This window comes from Eriocheir sinensis, chromosome 14 (genome assembly GCF_024679095.1).
Source record: "Eriocheir sinensis breed Jianghai 21 chromosome 14, ASM2467909v1, whole genome shotgun sequence".
Lineage (NCBI taxonomy): Eukaryota > Metazoa > Arthropoda > Malacostraca > Decapoda > Varunidae > Eriocheir > Eriocheir sinensis.
This window is the reverse complement of record NC_066522.1, coordinates 11,435,053-11,455,252: the sequence shown is the minus strand read 5'-3', so window position 1 is coordinate 11,455,252 and position 20,200 is coordinate 11,435,053. Positions and strand designations below refer to the sequence as shown.

The following is a 20,200-nucleotide window of genomic DNA, read 5'->3' as shown; positions in this document are numbered from 1 at the left end:
CTTAACACGTGTAGCGTCCACTGTATTGATGAGATGGTTCACTAACGCAGGGCCGGAGGGAGAGCGGGGTGGATTGTACACTGTACTAGTATGATGGCGTCAACCTGGCGGGGGTGGCGGGAGGGGGTGGCTTTGATCCACATTGCCTCCACCTCATCGGGAACGTCCACATCAAGTACTGTACCCGTCCACCTGGCACAGTTCTGGGGTCACTTGCCAGGGTTCCGTGATTGCCACTATGTCCGGGTTGATGGTTCTCACTGTGGTAATAACCTCGTCAAGCTTGTTGTTCAGGGAGGTGACGTTGGACATCAGCACTGAGGGGATGTTGTACCACACGCGCGGCACTTCAAAGTGTTTGTATTCGCTTTTCTTCACTATATTAGTCACCGGGCGCACACTCGTAATTGTTTTGATGCCTCGCTGAACACAACGCCCTGCCCGGCGGCCACGGTTACGAAATAGTTTCAGTGTTTTTAGTGTGTCGATGGCCTGTGAGGGGGGTGGGGGGAGTATCCAGCCCCACGCCTGAGACAGCGAAGGGAGTGTTGAGAGCAGCAAGCCATACTGCACTGCACTGTACCGTGCTGCTCTGAGGTCGAGAGAGAGAGAGAGAGAGAGAGAGAGAGAGAGAGAGAGAGAGAGAGAGAGAGAGAGAGAGAGAGAGAGAGAGAGAGAGAGAATCTAGCTCTAGGAGAATGTTTGTCACGTTTATCCCTTCATGATGATCTTGACACACACACACACACACACACACACACACACACACACACACCTCAGTTCCCCTTTTCGAAATACTAATACACGGATTCCATCATCACCACACAAACATTACTCCAGACGCCAATAAGGCCACGCGTGTAGATCCCCCAACAAAGACTCCTCTGGTATCGCGTCTCTTCATAAAGGGAGAAGAAGACAGTTTGCGAGTAGCTAAGAGACTCTACCAGCGGAATGTGCCCTCTCGTTATTAAAGCAGGCAACTCGTACCGCCGTGTGTATAGGACGCCTCCCCATAGTACCAGATCTAATTAGTGTGTAAATAGTTAATAAGGACGCACTCAGGAAACTCAGCCATATAGTTTCCTCCCGGCCTCGGTCACACTCCAGCTAATATGTTCCGTGATGCTTTCTGTGACCCATGGCAGATTTAATTAGTACATGGATAGTTAATAAGGACTGACACTGGAAACTCAGCTGTCATTTCCTTCTGTATTTGCCCTCACTCCACTTTGTGTTTCGTGGTTTTGTATATTCACTTGTTTTCTATGACTCGTGCCAGAACTAATAAGTGCGTGGATAGTAAAGAAGACCGTCAGGAAAATCAGCTATGTCATTTTTTTTCGTCTTTGCCCTCACTCCAGCTGATGTTACATGATGCTCTATTGTCTATTTACTTGTTTTCTATGACCCGGACTCGTGTGTGTGTGTGTGTGTGTGTGTGTGTGTGTGTGTGTGTGTGTAGGGCGAGAGAAACCCATGGATTTTAATTATAGGGGAAGCTTTTTTTTATTTTTTTTTTATTTTTTTTACGAAGCCAAAGTACTGGTGTAGTGGAAGCCAAGAAGAATCATGTATACCAGGGCGCCACGAGGAGACGGTGATATTGCGGGTTCAGAAATAGAGCTGAAAGGATTTGTCTGTCGCTGGGTCGCTGGGTCTTGTGTTGGGTCGCCGCAGTAGACTGATTGGAGGGAAATATTGTGAGTTGCGACACCAGGTTTCATTACGTTAAAGGGACCAGCTCAAAAAAAAAAAAAAAAAAAAAAAACGCTAGCTAGGATTTTATTGCACTTGATGTTTCTTAAAGTTAAAGGGAGGGTGTGGTGTGGTGGGACTCATTGTGGTGGTAGTGTTAATCGTGATGGTTGGTGATTGTGGTGGTGATGGTGGTTATGGTGAAGGTTTTCGTCGTTGTGGTTGGTGGTTGTGGTGGTCACACACACACACACACACACACACACACACACACACACACACACACACACACACACACACACATATTAGTATTGCATTATATATTTTCTCTTCACGGGATCCACAGTTTTTGTATTTTTGTGTCTACTGGAAACTGACCAGTGAAAAGGAAGAAAATATATCGGTCTCAGCTTTTTATTACCCGTGATTCTTTTTATAGTTAGTTCCTTTTTATGAGGGAACGTTGGATGAGCTTTCTTTCGCATCATTTTAACGGCATATCAGCAACACGAGCGATAAATTACGTGAAATGTGAAAACGAAAGGAAACGGAATTATCGGCTCAACTTTTTATACCTCGTGACTCTTATTCGCAGTTCTGTTTATGAGACGACGTTGGATGGACTTTCGTTTCCATCATTTTAACGACACATCAGTAAAACGAACGATGTACTTCATGAAAACTAACGAAAAGGAGGAAACATAATTACTTCCTCACCTTGATTTCTATTTTCATCATCTTTTTATAGCAAGGAAGGCAGCCAAACGGGAAAAAATAACAACAACAACAACAACAACAACAACAACAGCAACAACAACAACAACAAAGCCCCACTAAGCACTCCTCCACCAATAAAAAAAAAAAGGGAGGTCAAAACAGCGGTCAATATCGGATGGACTCCTACTTAGGTTCTTTAACTGAGGCAACGATGGATGAAGCTCTGTTTGCATAATTTTAACGGCACAACACCATGAAAAATAATATGATGGAGTTGACCGGAGCAGAGTGTCAGGCAGTAACGGGAGGTGCTATATTAGGCTATCAAGATTAATGATGCTTAATGGCTTACAAATTTCTCTTATGTGCTGTAGTGCTCTTAAGCTTCGAGAGAGAGAGAGAGAGAGCGAGCGAGCGAAGAGAAGAGAAGAGAAGAGAAGAGAAGAGAAGAGAAGAGAAGAGAAGAGAAGAGATTGATTTTGTTGAGTTATGGAGGAATCTCACGTAACGGTAAATATAATGACAGACAGTTTAATGTCGAAGCGCAAATGTAAAAAGAAAACGAAATGGATACCGATGCAGCTCATACCACCACCACCACCACCACCACAGTCAGATATGCACGAAGAGGTAGCAAAAGTATATATATGTCTCTTTTTTTTGTGTGTGCGACTTATTGCGGAATCTTGAAAGAAAACTCACCTTTCATATAAATCGAGGCCACCTGTCATTCCTCGGGTCAGGGTCTGCAGCGAAAGAAAGCAGCAACCTCGGACTCGCCGCCGCCGCTGCTATGAAATTCTGCCTCAGGTCATGTAAAAGGTGAACGGACAAAGAGAGAGTAGAGACGGGTAGAGAGTTTGATAGATACTCGTAGATGGTATGACAGATAGGTAGTTTCATAGATAGATGGTTTGATAGATAGAGAATTCGATGGATAGAGTTTGATTTATAGAGTTTGATTAATAGAGTTTGATTGATAGAGTTTGATTGATAGAGTTTGATTGATGGAATTTGATTGATAGAGTTTGATTGATAGAGTTTAGCTAATAAAGTTTTATTGATAGAATTTGATTGATAGAGTTTGGTTGATAGAGTTTGATGGATAGAGTTTGATGGATAGAGTTTGATTGATAGAGTTTGATTGATAGAGTTTGATTAATAGAGTTTGACTGATAGAGTTGATAGGTGCTTTGATAGGTAGACAGATAATTTGATAGATGGTTTAGTAGATTGATAGAGACCTTGATAGATGGTTCAACAGATAGACAGTTCAATAGATAGATTGTTTGGTAGATAGGTAGTTTGGTAGATATGTAGTTTGGTAGATAATTTGAGAGAGAGAGAGAGAGAGAGAGAGAGAGAGAGAGAGAGAGAGAGAGAGAGAGAGAGAGAGAGAGAGAGAGAGAGAGAGAGAGAGAGAGAGAGAGAGAGAGAGAGAGAGAGAGAGAGAGAGAGAGAGAGAGAGAGAGAGAGAGAGAGAGAGAGAGTGAGTTAAAAGAGGTGACAAACATACATCATTTACATAACAATTAATTCGGCACGAGACTCACTTTGCACGCTAAGCAATACATAAAGACGAGTGTAGAAGGATAATGATGGTGAGAGAGAGAGGGGGGGAGGGAGAGGGAGAGGGAAAGAGAGAGATGGGTAAGATTTTCGTGTGATATTTCTCCAGCTTCAGTTTCTATCTTTTCATCCTTTATGCTGAGAGATGCAGGGGAAGAAGGAAAAACACCTCCCCTCCCCTCCCCTTCCCCCCTTCCCCATCCCTTCCCCTTAAAAAGATGAAAAAAAGATTAGGGGGTTCCAGGTCTGGCTACTTTTTATATCCGGTCCCTCTTTTTTATTATTCTTGCTGAGGGACGGAGTGGAAGGAAGGAAGGAAGGAAGGCAGGAAGGAATGAGGGGAAAAATATATATTCGAGTTCCGCATTTATTCTAGATGAGGAGAGTTTAATAATGGCGTTTTTTTATCACTCGCGCTCAGGGATGCAAAGGAAGGAATGAGTTAATATGTTGAATGTAAAATGTAAAAAAAATGGTGGAAATTGTAAAGAAAATGGTGAAAATGTTAAAAAAATAGACTTCTGGGTTTTGATTTTGTTTCATAGGGAAATATAAACTTAGGGAATTTATGTATTTGTTAGGTAGGGAAATATATTGGCTGAAAATATATAAAAAAACACTTTAATATTCCCGTTTCCTCTGGACAGCTTAAACAGGGCTGAAAAAAAAGAAACGTTTAAAGCCCAGCCCACCTTATTCTTTGCTTTTAATTAAGAATCTTCGGGATGAAAAGTAGAAAAAAAGTGCTATTACCGTTTTCCTTTCTGAGAGCGGAAGCAGGATTGATAAAATAAAACATTTGAAGTCCAACCCATGATATTTTTTTTACTTTTTAATTAGGTATTTTTTGGCTCGAGTATTTTTTGGGGTATTTTTTGGGGTCCAACCCATTATGTTCTTTATGCTTTATAATTGGATCTGTTTTTGCTTGGGTATTTTTTGCTTGGGTATTTTTTGGGGGTATTTCTTGAAGTCCAACCCACAATCTTCCATTTTTGCATTTTAATGAGGTATCTTTTTGTTCGGTATTTTGGGGGTATTTTTGAAGTACAGCCCATTATATATTTGTTTTTACTTTTTAATTGGGTATTTTTGGGTATTTCCTAGAGTATTTTTTGAAGTTGAACCCATTATCTTTTTTTTTCTTTTTAATCTGGTATTTTTTGGGTATATCCTAGAGTATTTTTTTTAAGTTGATCCCATTATCTTTTTTTATTTTTAATTGGGTATTTTTTCCCTGATTATTTCTTTGGGTATTTTTTGAGTGGATATTTTTTTGGGGTTATTTTTTTGCTGTTAACCGTTAATTTCTTTTTTGCTTTTTACTTGGTTGTCTTTAGGCGTTATCACATCTTACCAGCCGTCCCTTCGTGCATTCCACCACACCCAGCCCTTCACCAACAAAACTGCACCCACGGAACTTTGGGCAACATTTTCTGGAGGACCGAGACGTGACATGAGCAATTCCTGAGTCCGTCCTGGCGTTGGGGTGTATACTCGTGCATGGCGGGGCTCGGGGGTGCTTTGGCAGTGAGTAACGGCTTCAGCATCAGACTGTCAGTAGTTCGTTGTCTGGCGGACGGGGGAAACGGGCAGCACAGTAATCAAACCGTCAGTCGGGAAACTAATAATTCTGCTACACCTTTTGGAAGTGGAAGGGAAAAAAGACTTCTGAATGGGATCAAGTTAACCAAGGGAGAGTAAGTCATTAGGCGGTGTCTGGTGGACGGGGGAAGCAAGCAGCACAGTAATGAAACCGTCAGCCGAGAAACTAATTATTCTGTAACGCCTTTTGGAAGTGGAAGGGAAAAAAATGGATCATGAATTGGTTTAAGTAAATTTTGGTTATGAGAATCACGGGATAGTAAGTCATTAGCCGGGGCAGCACAGTAATCAGACCGTCAGCCGGGAAACTAATTATTCTGTAACGCCTTTTGGAAGTTGAAGGAAAAAAAAAAGATCATGAATGGGTTTAAGTAAATTTTGGTTATGAGAATCATGGTAGAGTAAGATATTAGCCGGGGCAGCACAGTAATCAGACCGTCAGCCGAGAAACTAATTATTCTGTAACGCCTTTTGGAAGTGGAAGGTAAAAAAATGGATCATGAATGGGTTTAAGTAAATTTTGGTTATGAGAATCATGGGAGAGTAAGATATTAGCCGGGGCAGCACAGTAATCGAGCCGTCAGCCGGGAAACTAATTATTCTGCGATGCTTTTTGGAAGTGGAAGGACAAAAAGGGGTTGTGAACGGGCTGAAGTAAATTTTGATTATGAGAATCATGGTAGAGTAAGATATTAGCCGGGGCAGCACAGTAATCAAGCCGTCAGCTGGGAAACTAATTATTCTGTAACGCCTTTTGGAAGTGGAAGGACAAAAAGGGGTTGTGAACGGGCTGAAGTAAATTTGAGTGAACATCATGGGAGAGTAAGTCATTAGCCTGGTCTGGTCTGGCGGACGAGGGAGAGCGAGCAGCAGAGTAGTCAAGCCGACAGCCGAGAAACTCATAATTCTGCAATGCCTTTTAGAAGTAGAAGGAAATAAAGGCTTTTGAAAGGGAATAAATAAATCATGGGGGAATAGGTCAGTAACCCGGTGTCTGGTAGATGGGGGAAGCGAGCAGCACATTAATCGAGCCGTCAGCTGAGAGACTAATTATTTTGCAGCGCCTTTTGGATATGGAGAGAAAAACGGCCTCTGAATGGGATGAAGTGTGTTTGGCTGTGAAAATCATGGAAGGGGAAAGGCCGCACCGCTACTCAGAAGGCATAATAGTTCTTCATTATGACCAAAATATAGTTGTCAGTTTTTTTATCACATCAAGAAAAAACAACAACATCGCATTTAAATAAAAATCTGAGTTTTGGTCGTGGCTTGGATGAGCATGATAGTAAATGGAAAGTATAAGCAGAATATTAAGAAAAAAGATATATAACAAACAATGCTCACTCTGGCTTGTTTTATGTCTTCTATAAGGTGTGCGTTTGAGCTTTTTATTTTTTATTTTCAGCACCTAGCGGTAGACTCACACCCTTTGCATCATTTAAATTTAAGGACACCATAAAAAATATAAGAATTCACACCGACGAAAGAAAATCTAACAACTTTTTTTCAACGTAAGCTTAAGGGCGCCGTGTTTGACCTCTCTTTTGGCCTCTCGTTCTGTTTTCTTAGAGCAGCGCCTAGCGGACTTTCCTGTTTTATGTTTTTTGCCCTTGCCCTGCTTCCCTTGCCCTTAAAAAAAATAGTTACGAAACCAAAGGACGTCCACCAACACCACCACCTTTATGGCTCTTGGTGAGGAAAATTTTCATGGCAATTTTCCGGGAACCTTCAGCCAACCAACCCAACCAACTTCACGGTATTTGGTGATGAAGGTTTATTGTTCCTGTGCTGACGGTGAACCCCAGGCACCACCAGCCCCAACAGCAGGAGCAGCGTTCAAATACGTATAAACAACACAGCATGGCGCAGCGTCGGGGCAGGCGGGTTGGCGAGGCAGGAGGTAGACAGGCTGGCAGGCATCGTGCTGCTCCCGGATGTTGTTGCTCGCCGCCGCAACGAAAGGTGTCAAAAGTTGGATGGTCTCAAGGACTAGCTACCAAGACGCGCGGAAAATAACAACCTTCTTCCGCGCCTCTCCGCTCCCAGGGGACTCATTATAGCATGAAGTGGAAGTGTTTGCAGGCGACACGGCCCATGCACCACACACGCATCACGGACCTCATCATAACCGGCGGAAAAAACCTGTATTTGATGTAATGTTATGTTAGTGTGGCTTTCCAGTTTGCATCAGCGCTCCCAGTGGCTCGTTAAACAGTGTGGTGGTGGTTTTGCTTGGCGGCGAGGCGGCTTCTCCATCCCACTATATTCACAAACATCATTTTTAGGGCGAAAAGCGGAAAGAATATAATGTGATGTAAAGCGAAGTCCAGGTATTACACAGGATGAAATTACGGGCTTGTGTGAAGTTCGCGCCTCGTTATACCTTTTTTGTACGTATTTCTGTTTAGTTGCAGGGTTGATGACGTGGGCTTAGCGAGGGTATATGCATTCATGTTCGTGTGCCGGAGAGGATTGCCAGCCGTGCTCCCCTCATTAAAACATTACGTCGTGCAATTTCATAAGTGTGCGGCGGCGGCGTGTTGGGTCGTGTTTCCTTCTCTTCCTTCCGTCATCATTTTGCCTTTTCGCTTTTCCGCCTCGTCCCTCACACTCCCCGTCACGCTGCGCTGTTTCACGCCTCCTCATAATTGTACTGCCTAGCTCTAACTGCCGGTAACAAGCGCCACGTAACTGTTCCATGCACGTGTTTTTGATGCTCATATGTTAAACTTGTTCTCTGCCCTCCTCTCCTCCTCCCTCTCGGTGTTCTCATTTGTATCTCTCCTATTTTTTATTATGTTCCTAACGCTCCCGTCCATCTTTGCGTGTATACCCAGAAGTCACGTTTTTTATCGCTTTCTACTTTCGTCGTTCCTAAAATTCCTCTGCAGCACCCACTTCCAAACTTGCTTCTTCTCCATTAACTCAGTCCATTGCCCGGAGCTTCTTTTCTCTTCCTTCCCATCTTTCTATCGCCGCCAACTTTCACCTCCGTCCTTCTTCCGTTCCCTTCTTTCCTACCCCGCCTTCCTCCCCCTGCTGCCCCTTTCCCTGATTCCATATTTATGATAACACTCACCCTTCCACGATAGTTTTCTGCCTCTCATCTTGCACTTTTGACTACTTATTTTTCTCCTCCTCCTCCTCCTCCTCCGCCTTCCTTCCTTCCTCAACTTCTTTTACTACTTCTTCATCTCCTCTTATTTTGCCTTCCCCTGCGCATCCTTTGTCTGGGTTTCACAAATGGCAGAGAGCGAAGAAAAACAACAACAGCAGCTCTGCAAGACTAAACATTTCCCTGAATATTTTGTGACCGACTTTACCACTAAACACACACACACACACACACACACTTAGTGGGTTGCATTTTTAATCGAGACTCGCACCTGCTTATCACGTCAGTATCTTTACTCTGCCCACTGTTCTCTCTCTCCACTAACTCCCTTCCCACACTCATGCACCCTTTCCACTATCATCCACCTAATACTCCAGTTTCTGACTTTACCACTAAACATTATATTCCTGACTTAGTGGGTTTCAGTTTTAAATAGAAATTCGCACCTGCCTACCACGTCTGTTTATGTACCTACTTCCACTTCCATCCCACATTCTCCCTTTTCACACTCATGTTCATTGCACTCGTTCCACTATCATCCACCTAACACTCCACTCTTCCACTCCTTCGTAGCAATAAAGGTAAATAGTTGTTCTTACTTAATTAATTTGCTTGTCGTGTATTCTGAGATATTTATTATTCTACCCCTTTGTCTGTCTCCATTTCTATAATCTCCTATATTCTTTTGTCCTCTTTCTCCTTTCTCTTCGCTTTCACTATCACTTTCTCTTTCTCGGAGTCTCAGGTGTTTGGGGACTTCTGAACAGGCAGCGTTAAGTGTTCGCACTCCTCGCTCTCTGCCTGCTTCGCCTCTTATAATGAAAATAATATATTGATTTCTATATTCTGCAACAACGTTATCTTTTCGCAGCAGACATCACTCCCTCAGAAAGCTGGAAACCCTTCAATAAATACAAGTGTAAAAAAAATTCTTCTGCGTCAAGGGAGGCAGGCGACGAGCGAACCTGAACAGAGAGTAAAACCGTAACACTGCTGTCCTGAAAATGAATAGCGAAGAGGATGCCAAAAACGAGTTATCAGTTTTGGTTAGGGAGGCATTTTGAAACACCGGTATTGAAAGAGTTTGTAATAGAAAGGAGGAAATATAGGCAAAAGAAGGCTGTGCTCGAGTTTTCCAGCTGAGATTATGGGTTAGGGATACACCGAGAATGTTTATTTATTTATTTTTCAATGTAGAAGGGGACCGTTGTGTGTTATCAAAATATAGGGAATTGAAGTCTGGGAGGTTGTGTCGAGTTGTTAGAAGGAGAAATTGAGTTTGAGAGGCAGTGAATGATACTAAGTTCGCCAAATATTAGAAGAGTAAATATTCAAGCACCCAGTTTAATCATCTATTCAAGCCTTCAAAATCGGTCTATCGCTAATCAATGCAGTTTCTTACTCCACGTTCTTATAATCCATTTTTCTTTTATATGCTTTTGATTCCACTAAACATTAATATACATCATCACTGGGGTACTGATGCGTCATAAATCTCTTTCGTCTTTTTTTTATCAAGGTTATCGAACGTCCATTGCGTATTACCACTTTCTGCCGCTGCAATGATAAGGTTTCATTTTTCTTGGTTATTCCACCTCGTCTCCCTCGTGTCACAGCAGTTCCTTTGCCTTGTGTGATGTATGCGGCAATAAATCTCAGGTCGCTGTGGTAGTGCTTTCAGTTTGCTTATGTGCATATATTTTTAACTTTCTTTTTCATATATGTGTTTTTTTTTTACATTTTTTTCTCTCATTTTTTTTCTTGTTCGTGTTCTTGTTGTTGTAGTTCTTGTTTTTGCTTTTTTTTTATATTATTGTTCTTCATTTTTGCCTCTCCTTGCACTTATGACTACTTTTTTTCTCCTCCTTCTCCTCCTCCTCCTCCTTCCTTCCTTCCTCAACTTCTTTTACTACTAATTCATCTTCTCTTATTTTGCCTTCCCCTGCGCATCCTTTGTCTGGGTTTCACAAGTAGCAGAGAGCGAAGAAAAAAACAACACCAGCTCTGCAAGACTAAACATTTCCCCGAATATTCTCCTCTCGCAGGCAACTCACGCTCGGCTTGCTTGTCTACACTCCAGTTCTTCTATTTTACCAGATTCGTTAAGCGTTTTATATTCCTTGGACAAATGCAATGAATATATAAAGAGGACAATATACGCACACACACACACACACACACACACACACACACACACACACACACACACACACACACACACACACACACCAACACTACCCCCACTCCCCCCCTCGTCCACCCTCACACAAACACACACGCACACACGTTTCCCTTTCCTCTCCCCCACACACATCACTAAAAGGTAAGCACGTGGGGTTTTAAAATAGGGAAGTTTTATTCTGGCAGAGCTTAGGAAGGACAGTACGTACAATATTAAGGTTGGTATTATAAGACACCTTCGCTTCTCACATCAACTATTTCGAAAGGTCAAAGAGGGGATCAATCGCGTTCTAATGACTGTTTCCTTACGTTCGCGGTACAGAAGAAGGGTCAGACTACCACCAGGGTCATAAAACTACCCCTGGAAATGCCCCAAAACTCCTACGAAAGCCTTGTCAAATATGTGAACCTGGGAGACGAAATGTTTAGTATTGCGGCCCTAATAAGAAGCTTTTTGTTCTGTTGTTTGCTCTGATCATACACATAGAATCGCCTTACAGGAAAATACGCAGAGAGCCAACCTGGGACGCCTTCTTGTCTCGGAACCGTTTACCATAAGGAGATAAACGAAACCTTTGTGTATTTAAATTGCGTGTGTGTAAAATGCGAAAGGGGGTGTTTTACGGGGTAACTACGTATGCTTGTATATTGGTGCTTAGATGCAGGTTTTATTGTTAGGTTGTATTTTTAGCTTCAGTGTAGAGAGTGTGGGAAGGGAAATTGAAGGGAGGGAGGGAGAGATAGGGAGGTTGGGAGGGGAGGGAGAGGGAGGGAAGGAGTAGGAGGAGGGGAGTTGGAGGGAGGGAGTGGAAGAGAGTGGGAGAGAGAGAGACTTACAAAACTAGACATACAAAAACAGACAAAATCAGACATAGAAAATCAGATACAAAAACAGACATAGAAAAACAGACATGCAAAAACAAACAGACAGACAGACAGACAGACGAACAGTAGGAAATCCAGACTCGAAAAAAAGGAGCAAAAAAACTAGAGAAGATAAAAAAAAATTAGAAAAAAGAGTAAAATGAGAGGAAAGAGAAAAAAAATAGAACGATGGTAAAGAGGAGAAGGAGGAGGAGGAGGAGGAAGAGGAGGAGGAGGAAGAAGAAGAGCAATATGAACACAAGGAACAAGTCTCTGAGGAAAGGAATAATTGAGAGACGCAGCACAAGAAGAGTAGCTCAGAAATGGCTTACTCTCCGCGCTCGTTTATTTCCGTCTGCGTCTGTCTGTCTGTCTAGTTGTCTGTCTACCCGTCTATGTGTCCGCTAGACTATCCGTTTCTTCGTCTTTTTACTTCATTTCTGACCTTTTTTTTTTCGCTGCTCTCTACTTTCACTGTGTCTCTTTGTCTGTCTGTTTTCTTCGTCTTCCCTCTGTCATTCTGGTTACCTTTCTGTCTGTGTCTGTTTGTCTTTTTGTTAATTTCTTCTCTATCCTTTTTGCTTGCTTTATTTCTTCTGTGTTTAAAGGTTTTTCTGTCTTTGTCTAGGTCTCTGTCTGTCTCTGTATCTGTCTGTCTGTCTGTTTGTGTCTGTCTGCTTGTTTGTATCTCTCTCTCTCTCTCTCTCTCTCTCTCTCTCTCTCTCTCTCTCTCTCTCTCTCTCTCTCTCTCTCTCTCTCTCTCTCTCTCTCTCTCTCTCTCTCCCTCCCTCCATATACCTTTCCTCCTTATGGTCACTTCCCTAAATAATAATGGCCGGACGTCTACCACATTCATGGGAGGAAGCCACAATTTTTCCGCGCGGCACACACCACACGTTTCCTCGCCGTCCGTCGTTAATTGAGGAGGAGGTGCGAGAGCCGTGCGGTAAACATTCCGGGCGAAGCGTACCTGGAGTCAGTCATCCCAACGTTAACCTCCTCGCCCTTTCCCTACATGATAAAGAAAGCAGTTAGTTAGATCGGCCTTATTTCTCATTCTTGAAGTCGTGAAAAGCCCTTCGAAACATTAAAAGTGGTAATATATAAGTTTGGAATGCACGTCGAGTCATCCCAATGCTATCCTCCTCACCCTTTCCCTACATGATAAAGAAAGCAGTTAGTTAGATCGGCCTTATTTCTCATTTTGAAAACGTGAAAAGGCCTTCGAAACATTAAAAGTGGTAATATATAAGTTTGGAATGCACGTAGAGTCATCCCAACGTTATCCTTCTCGTCCCTTCCCTATTCCATAAAGAAAGCAGTTAGTTAGTTTGGCCTTATTTCTCATTCTTGAAGTCGTGAAAAGGCCTTTGAAGCATTAAGCATGGAGATATACAAGTATTGAAGTATATAAATGTACCTGGAGTCAGCCAATAGTTGCTATACCATCGCCCTTTACTTAAAAAAAAAAAAAAAAAAAAAAAATAGTTTGTTCGGTGGTATTCGTTATTCTTCAAAGCGCGAAAAGCCCTTGGAAGCATGAAGAGTGGAAGTATATAAGAGAGGAAGTATATATATCTACGTATGGTCAGCCCAACTCTACACTCGCCCTCTCCGTATACAAAAAAAAAAAAAAAAACATAATTCGGTCATATTTCTCATTCTTGAAGGCGTAAAATGTCTGTTCGAAGCATTACAAGTGTTTCTGGTGGCGTACGTACTCTAGAATGGAAGTATATTATATTTACAGAGACAGCGCAACGTAACCCTCGCCGTCTCTCTATACAAAAAAAAAAAAAAAAAAAAAAAAGTTAGTTCGATCGTATATCTCATTTTTGAAAGCGTGAAAAGACCATTGTAGCAACAGCGAGTAGCGGGCTTTTTTTTAATATTTTTTTTATGCCCTTGAGTTGTCTCCTTTGTTGTATGAAAAATTACAAAAAAATCTGAATACGTACTTATTTGAGAGAGGAAGTGTACAAAAGGACAATAAATGTGTATCGAAGAAGCGTGAATGTTTCAATCAATAGGGGTTTGCGAAGCTCAATAAGGTGTGAATCCTGTACCCTCTCAGTTATCGCTCTGTTTGTAAGAGGTGGAGAGCATTCAAGAACCTTTGAAACTTTGTAACCTATAAGAAAAAAAATATAAGTGAGTGAGTGGATCTTTCAGTAATAGGGGATCAGGATCAGTTTATAGGCGTTTCTAGCAGGCGTCACACCCTTCTATTCCTCTTATTGAAGATTATAGAGTAGCGTCGCCATCTCTTCCGCCATCAAACTTTCTATTACTTACAGACGAGAGAATAAACCTTAAGTACTTGCATGCTTTTAATTTTTGTCTTATAAGGCTCATATTCTCAAACATTCAGGGTCTTAAAAACGCCTACATTTAATAAGGCTTTCGTAGAGGTTGTGAGCAGCGTTACCAGATTTTTTTTTACAACAAAGGAGACAGCTCAAGGGCACAAAAAAAGGAAACTAATAAAAAAAGCCCGCTACTCGCTGCTCCTAAAAAGAATAAAAAAGGTGGCCGAAAGAGAGGTTAATTTCGGGAGGATAGGTGTCCTGATACCCTCCTCTTGAAAGAGTTCAAGTCGTAGGCAGGAGGAAATACAGATGAAGGAAGATTGTTTCAGAGTTTACCAGCGTAAGGGATGAAAGAGTGAAGATGCTGGTTAACTCGTGCACAAGGGGTTTGGACACTATAGGGATGAGCATGAGTAGAAAGTCGCGTGCAGCGGGGCCGCGGGAGGGGGGGAAGCATGCAGTTAGCAAGTTCAAAAGAGCAGTCAGCGTGAAAATATCGATCGAAGATAGAAAGAGAGGCAACATGGTGGCGGAAATTAAGAGGTAGAAGACTATCAGTAACAGGAGGAGAGCTGATGAGACGAAGAGCCTTAGACTCCACTCTGTCGAAGAGAGCTTTCAGACTTCTAACTTTTGTAGCCACGCCAATAACGGTATTCGATTAAAGTCACTGTTAAAGCCGTTAATTACTTATGTTTCTTTGCAACTGTTATGGATCAGAAGATGGAAGATGCAATCTGCTGGGTACGACAGTCAGGTAACGTTGGTTGTGAGTCTAGCGATAGTTTGGCAAGGTCGGTCTGTACCATGAATGTGAAAAACACGCCTGAGAACCCGACTAATCTCCTTTATTGTGGCCTTTAAGAATATTCGTTGTGAGAGCCGAAAGTGTCTGAGAATAGGGATGTTTTCCTTTTCTTTCTCTTTTGTTATGGGTTATGGCGCAGCGGTGGTGGTATAAAGCATCATAAACCTACACTATATACTTTTATTTGTGTCTTGAGCATTAATGTCCTCCCCGCCGTGGCCCATCGGGGAATAGCTGGATGAGAATGTTGAAGAATATTCTTGGGTGTTTTTTGTTTACGGTATTTTGTTTTGTTTTGTTCATGGAAATTTATCGTCTGGTTTGCTTTCTCTCTCTCTCTCTCTCTCTCTCTCTCTCTCTCTCTCTCTCTCTCTCTCTCTCTCTCTCTCTCTCTCTCTCTCTCTCTCTCTCTCTCTCTCTCTCTCTCTCTCTCTGCCAGTCTATTTAAATTCCTGTGTCTGTCTGTCTCAGTGTCAGTACGTTTCCTTGCTTTTTGTTTGTTTTTTTGTTTTGTTTGTGTCTGTGTTTGCCTGTTTCTTTCTATACGTTTTCTGTCTATGTCTGTGTGTGTTTGTCTGTCTTTCTATCTGCCTTTTGCCTATGTCTGTATGTGTGTGTTTCTTTGCATGTGTTTCTATCTGCTTGTCAGTGTCTGTCTGTGTTTGTCTGCCTGTTTTTCTATTTGTTTCTTGCCGGTGTCAGTCTGTCTCCTTATTATTCTACTCTGTTTATGTGCCTGTTTTTCTATCGGTGTCTTTGTCTGTCCGTCTTTCTGTCTATCTTTAGTACTTTTGCAATACTCTAACATCAAAGGAGAGTAAAAAAATTGAGGTCAATATTCACCTCAGTCAAAAGGAGCCAAGGTATATTCTTTACTGGCTTGTGGAGAGAGATAAAGCAAGCACAGGGTTCAGAGGGTTCGCTACCGTGAAATGAAACCCGCGATAGGAGGTTCAATTATAGCAGGTTTATGACTGAGGCTGAGACGACGCACAATGCTAACAGGTGATGGGAGAGATAGGCGGAGGATACACCTGGATTTGCTCCCAGCGGTCATTTAAAGGTGGTTTTGCTGCTTTGCCGGTGATCTGAATGGCAGGTGATGATCGTAAAGAGTGGAAAATTGTGTGTAAAGCGTCAACAGAAGAGATACGAGAAGCGGTGGGAGACGAGTAATTTGAGATGCTGATAAAGGAGAAGAGGGGGTGGGGTGAGGGGGGGAGGAGAGTTAAGGAGCGGAAAGATTCATGGAAAGGTGTTGAAAGCCCGTTAGAATGGAAGGGGAACCTGTGTGTGCGTGTGTGTGTGTGTGTGTGTGTGTGTGTGTGTGTGTGTGTGTGTGTGTGTGTGTGTGTGTGTGTGTGTGTGTGTGTGTGTGTGTGTGTGTGTGTGTGTGTGTGTGTGTGTGTATTTACCTAGTTGTAGTTTTACAGCGCCTGGGATTACGCTCGTGTGGTCCCGTCTCCATATCTTTATTTGTCCAGTTTTTCCTTAAAGCTGTGCACGTTCTTCGCCGATACTACATCCTCACTTAGTCTGTCCCAAACCTCTATGTTTTTTTTTTTTTTTTTTGCGAGAAGCTATATTTCTTTGTCTTTCAAGCATCTTCCTTTTCTCATTTTTTTACTGTGTTCTCGTGTGTTGCTGGTGTTTCTTCCTTCTCTTAGTAGTAACTCCTCATTGTCTACTTCTTCCATTTTATTCCATAATTTATAAATTTGTATTAGGTCTTCCCTTTCTCTTCTCTTTTCCAATGTTGGCAGGTCCATTGCCTTTAACCTTTGTTCATATGACAATCCCTTCAGTTCTGGAACCATTTTCGTTGCCATCCTCTGTATTCTTTCTATTTTTTTTTACGTGTTTCTTCGTATGGGGAGACCACACAGTTTCTGCACATTACAATTTTGATCTAATCATAGTGGTTATTATCTTTTTCATCATATCCTTATCCATGTAGTGGAATGCTATTCCTATATTTCTTACCTTTCTATAAGAATCATCGGATATCCTATTTACATGACTCTCAGACTGTTGATTATCTTGTATTGTAACTCCCAGATCTCTCTCTTCTCGAACTTTTAATATTTCTCCATCTCCCATTCCATATGTCCATTTTGGTCTCCCTTCACTCTTTCCTATTTCCATAACATGACATTTCTTCACATTGAACTCCATCTCTCATTTCATACTCCAGTCCATACCTCCGAGGCATCTCTATTGAACGTGCTCGCATCACACGATAACAAATACTAACTACGTTTGGACTCCTCGTGTGTGTCATCTGAAATAAACAGTTTCGTAATTACTTAAGCTCTATTTTTTCGTTTTCTGACCGTTTTTTTTTATAATTATGTCACTAACCAAGAAATAACGAAAAATATGTGATAACGACTGTTAAATGTATGAAGCAGGGGAGTGGGGAGGAATGATTGGCTGCGGGGGAAAGAAGAAAGAGTTCATTATGATACGAAGAATGATCATCGTTATTCGTTATTCGTCCTGCTGACATGTGACTGATATCTTTGAGGTAGAATACAGCTGTACTGTGTGGTGATGGATCTCGCTTGTTCGCCTTGTCAATCATGGGAGTTGTCGGGTAATGCAAACATGACTGGCTGTTGCCGTAGACTTTTTATTGCTTCGAACTCTTCGTCATAAACTCTGCGGCAATCTGGTGGAAATTTTGATGATCAGTTCCCTGCTGCTAATTGTGACAAAAGGTTTACGGAGATTTAAGTCGATAAACTAAATGTGAACAGTATCCCACACCCCAAAAATCCGCGTGTAAACCTTGCGTTGCGAATTACTTTGTTATTTTGTTACTAAGTATGAACATTTGGAGGACGAGTGATGCTACTGCTACTACTGCTACTATAACTGCTACAACAACAACAACAACAACAACAACAACAACAACAACAACACACACACACACACACACACTCACGCAAACACATACGCAGCAGGCAGCCATACGTGTCTAATACAGAATTCCTATAATTACATATAAAAAATAAACACAAATTTGATTATTATTATCGTTTTATCGTTGGAAGCCGTTCATATCTCCGCTCATAGTCCACTTGGTATTAAAATCATTTCAAAAGGTGCTGCTGCTGATTACTGAAGTCTTACGTTCTTTTCTTCGGATGAACCCTTTCAGTAGTGTGTTTCAGGGGAGGATCTGGTGTGCGTTTTTTTTATTTATTTTACTGCAGAGGTGACAGTGCAGGGACGTAAAAAAAAAGAATAATGAAAAAAAAGCCCGCTACTTACTGCTCCTGGAGGGGCGCGGGGTGCTCGTGTTTGTGTCTTATTAACGAAGCATCAGCCAGGCTGCTTCCCAGGACAGATATACGTCGTACCCCAGTTATATTTCCTTTCATTGATATCTGCAGCAAGTTCTCTACCACGCACGTGTAGCAGCAGACATCGGTTTAATTCACTTTTTAAATAGTTTTGAGCAAGTATTTTCTTTTCAACCGGTTTCCTCGAACACATCCACAGTACCGTACATCAGATTAATTCCATTTGATCTATATAGCTACCAACAATTACAACTTCATGCATATATTTTTCAACATTTTCCTGTAATACTCGTGCACTCCAGCCTCGGCAATAACATTCAGTCTCATACTTTTCCTGTCTTCTTCTGGTGGTGAGCCGCGTACCTGTCCATCAAATTTTTTTTTTTTTTTGCTAAGTAGTGCCCGTTGGGTAGGCATCTTCCCTGGTGGGGCTGCGGGTTGGCCCAGGGCTCTTTCCAGGTGGGGCTGATTGCCCGTTCAGGCCGTTCTGGCGCAGTGTAGTGCAGCCATCTTCCATTGTTGGCGCCTGCTGCCCACGCCGCTCGTGGATTGGACATTTCCTTCTCTAGTCCGCTGGTGGGGGGGTGATGGGTGGTCTTCAGGACGGTTTGTGGGTAGTTGGCGCCACTCATAGCACCCTGACTGAACCGCGGGGTGTCGGAACTCGCGTCGTCCATCACGCGGTGAACGTGGGCCCCCCTAATTATCTCCTAATCACCTTTTATTAACTTCTTAGAAACCGGTAGTCGTGTGTGCCTCTCGAGCCTCTCAACGCGTGTAAGTCGCTGAGACACACTTCGCCGCCCGTCGTTGAAAGACTCTGATCGAAGTGAATGGGCGGTGAATGAGTGGTTGTTGGCATCGGATCTCAGGGTGACCGACGATGAAAGAGGCAAAGGGTGAAGGACACCTTGAGTGTTTGTGTGTGTTCGGTCACTGCCCCGCCTCCTCAGACACCCCATGTTGGTGTTGGTGATGGAGTGCTTGTGATTCTTTTTTTTGTTTTTTTGTGTGTGTGAGAGAGAGAGAGAGAGAGAGAGAGAGAGAGAGAGAGAGAGAGAGACTGAAGCATAGCAAAAGCATGAACAACATCGTACCACACTCTTCCTAACGCAAGATCATAACGTAACTTTATAATGACCGTTACGGAGCATGAAAAAACAAACAAACAAACACTTAAAACGCAGAACCTTCATACAATACAAAAAACAAAAACAAAAAAAAAACATAAGCCTTACGCCCTTTCAACAGTCAAGCATGAGAGCACTAATTGTGAAACGAATCCCTGGAAATAGGTCTAAAGTAAAAAGGTGGCGAGTGCTAATCCTGTCACCGCAATAACAACAACAACAAAAAAAAAAAACGAGGGAAAGCCTATTACAGTGATTTCATAGGGAGGTGCTTTGCCATTTTGCGGTGACTGTACTGTCTTCAACCTTCTTTGCCGTGACCTTTGTGGCTTGACGGGTCACCCCATCCTCTCCACCTGTAGCGAAGTGAATGTCAGGGGGGCGGGGAGGGGTGGGGGGCAAGCTTCCTCTCCTCATCACCCTCGCAGCTCTTCCCTTAAGACAACACGGGGGGAACACTTACCTAGGAGGGTGCTGTTGGTGATGATTTGAAAGATCTTGCCGGGGTCCATCTTGAGAGGCAGTGGTGGTGGTGGTGGTGGTGGGTAGTGGTAATTGTGGTAGTCGTGAGCGTAGGATTTATATTACTATTTCGCTTATACTTTCCTGAATAGTCTGTGTAGGATTATTATTATTGCTTTTTTTTAATTTTATTTCTAGAGGTCTAAGTATGGCGATTTGGATGGAAAGCACGTTATTTCATCCTAGGACATCTATAATTCTTTTTAATTCCCCCACCTAAACCACCAACGCGTATGCCGGTCACCAAGCAGTCAAGGAGGGCATGATCACGGTGAAGAGACAAAACGGGTGAAGGCTGGTGGCTGGCAATCGATCATGAAGAAAAATATGAGTAATCTTCAGATCTTACGTTTGTGGGTCAGGCCTGGTAACTC

At 42.5% G+C, this 20,200-nt stretch overlaps 1 protein-coding gene across 3 annotated transcripts in view; it reads right to left on the bottom strand.

The window, feature by feature from the left end:
- Nucleotides 1-19,938, bottom strand: part of LOC126998447 (putative neural-cadherin 2) — a 127,178-nt gene extending 107,240 nt beyond the window's left edge. The window contains exon 1 of one of the 3 annotated variants that reach the window (XM_050860133.1): nucleotides 19,768-19,938. In XM_050860133.1, the coding sequence (XP_050716090.1) occupies nucleotides 19,768-19,816 (49 nt within the window). In that variant the 5' untranslated portion in view covers nucleotides 19,817-19,938. The remainder of the gene's footprint in view (nucleotides 1-19,767) is intronic. The other 2 variants (XM_050860132.1, XM_050860131.1) reach the window with 2 other exon arrangements.
- Nucleotides 19,939-20,200: the final 262 nt, after the last annotated feature.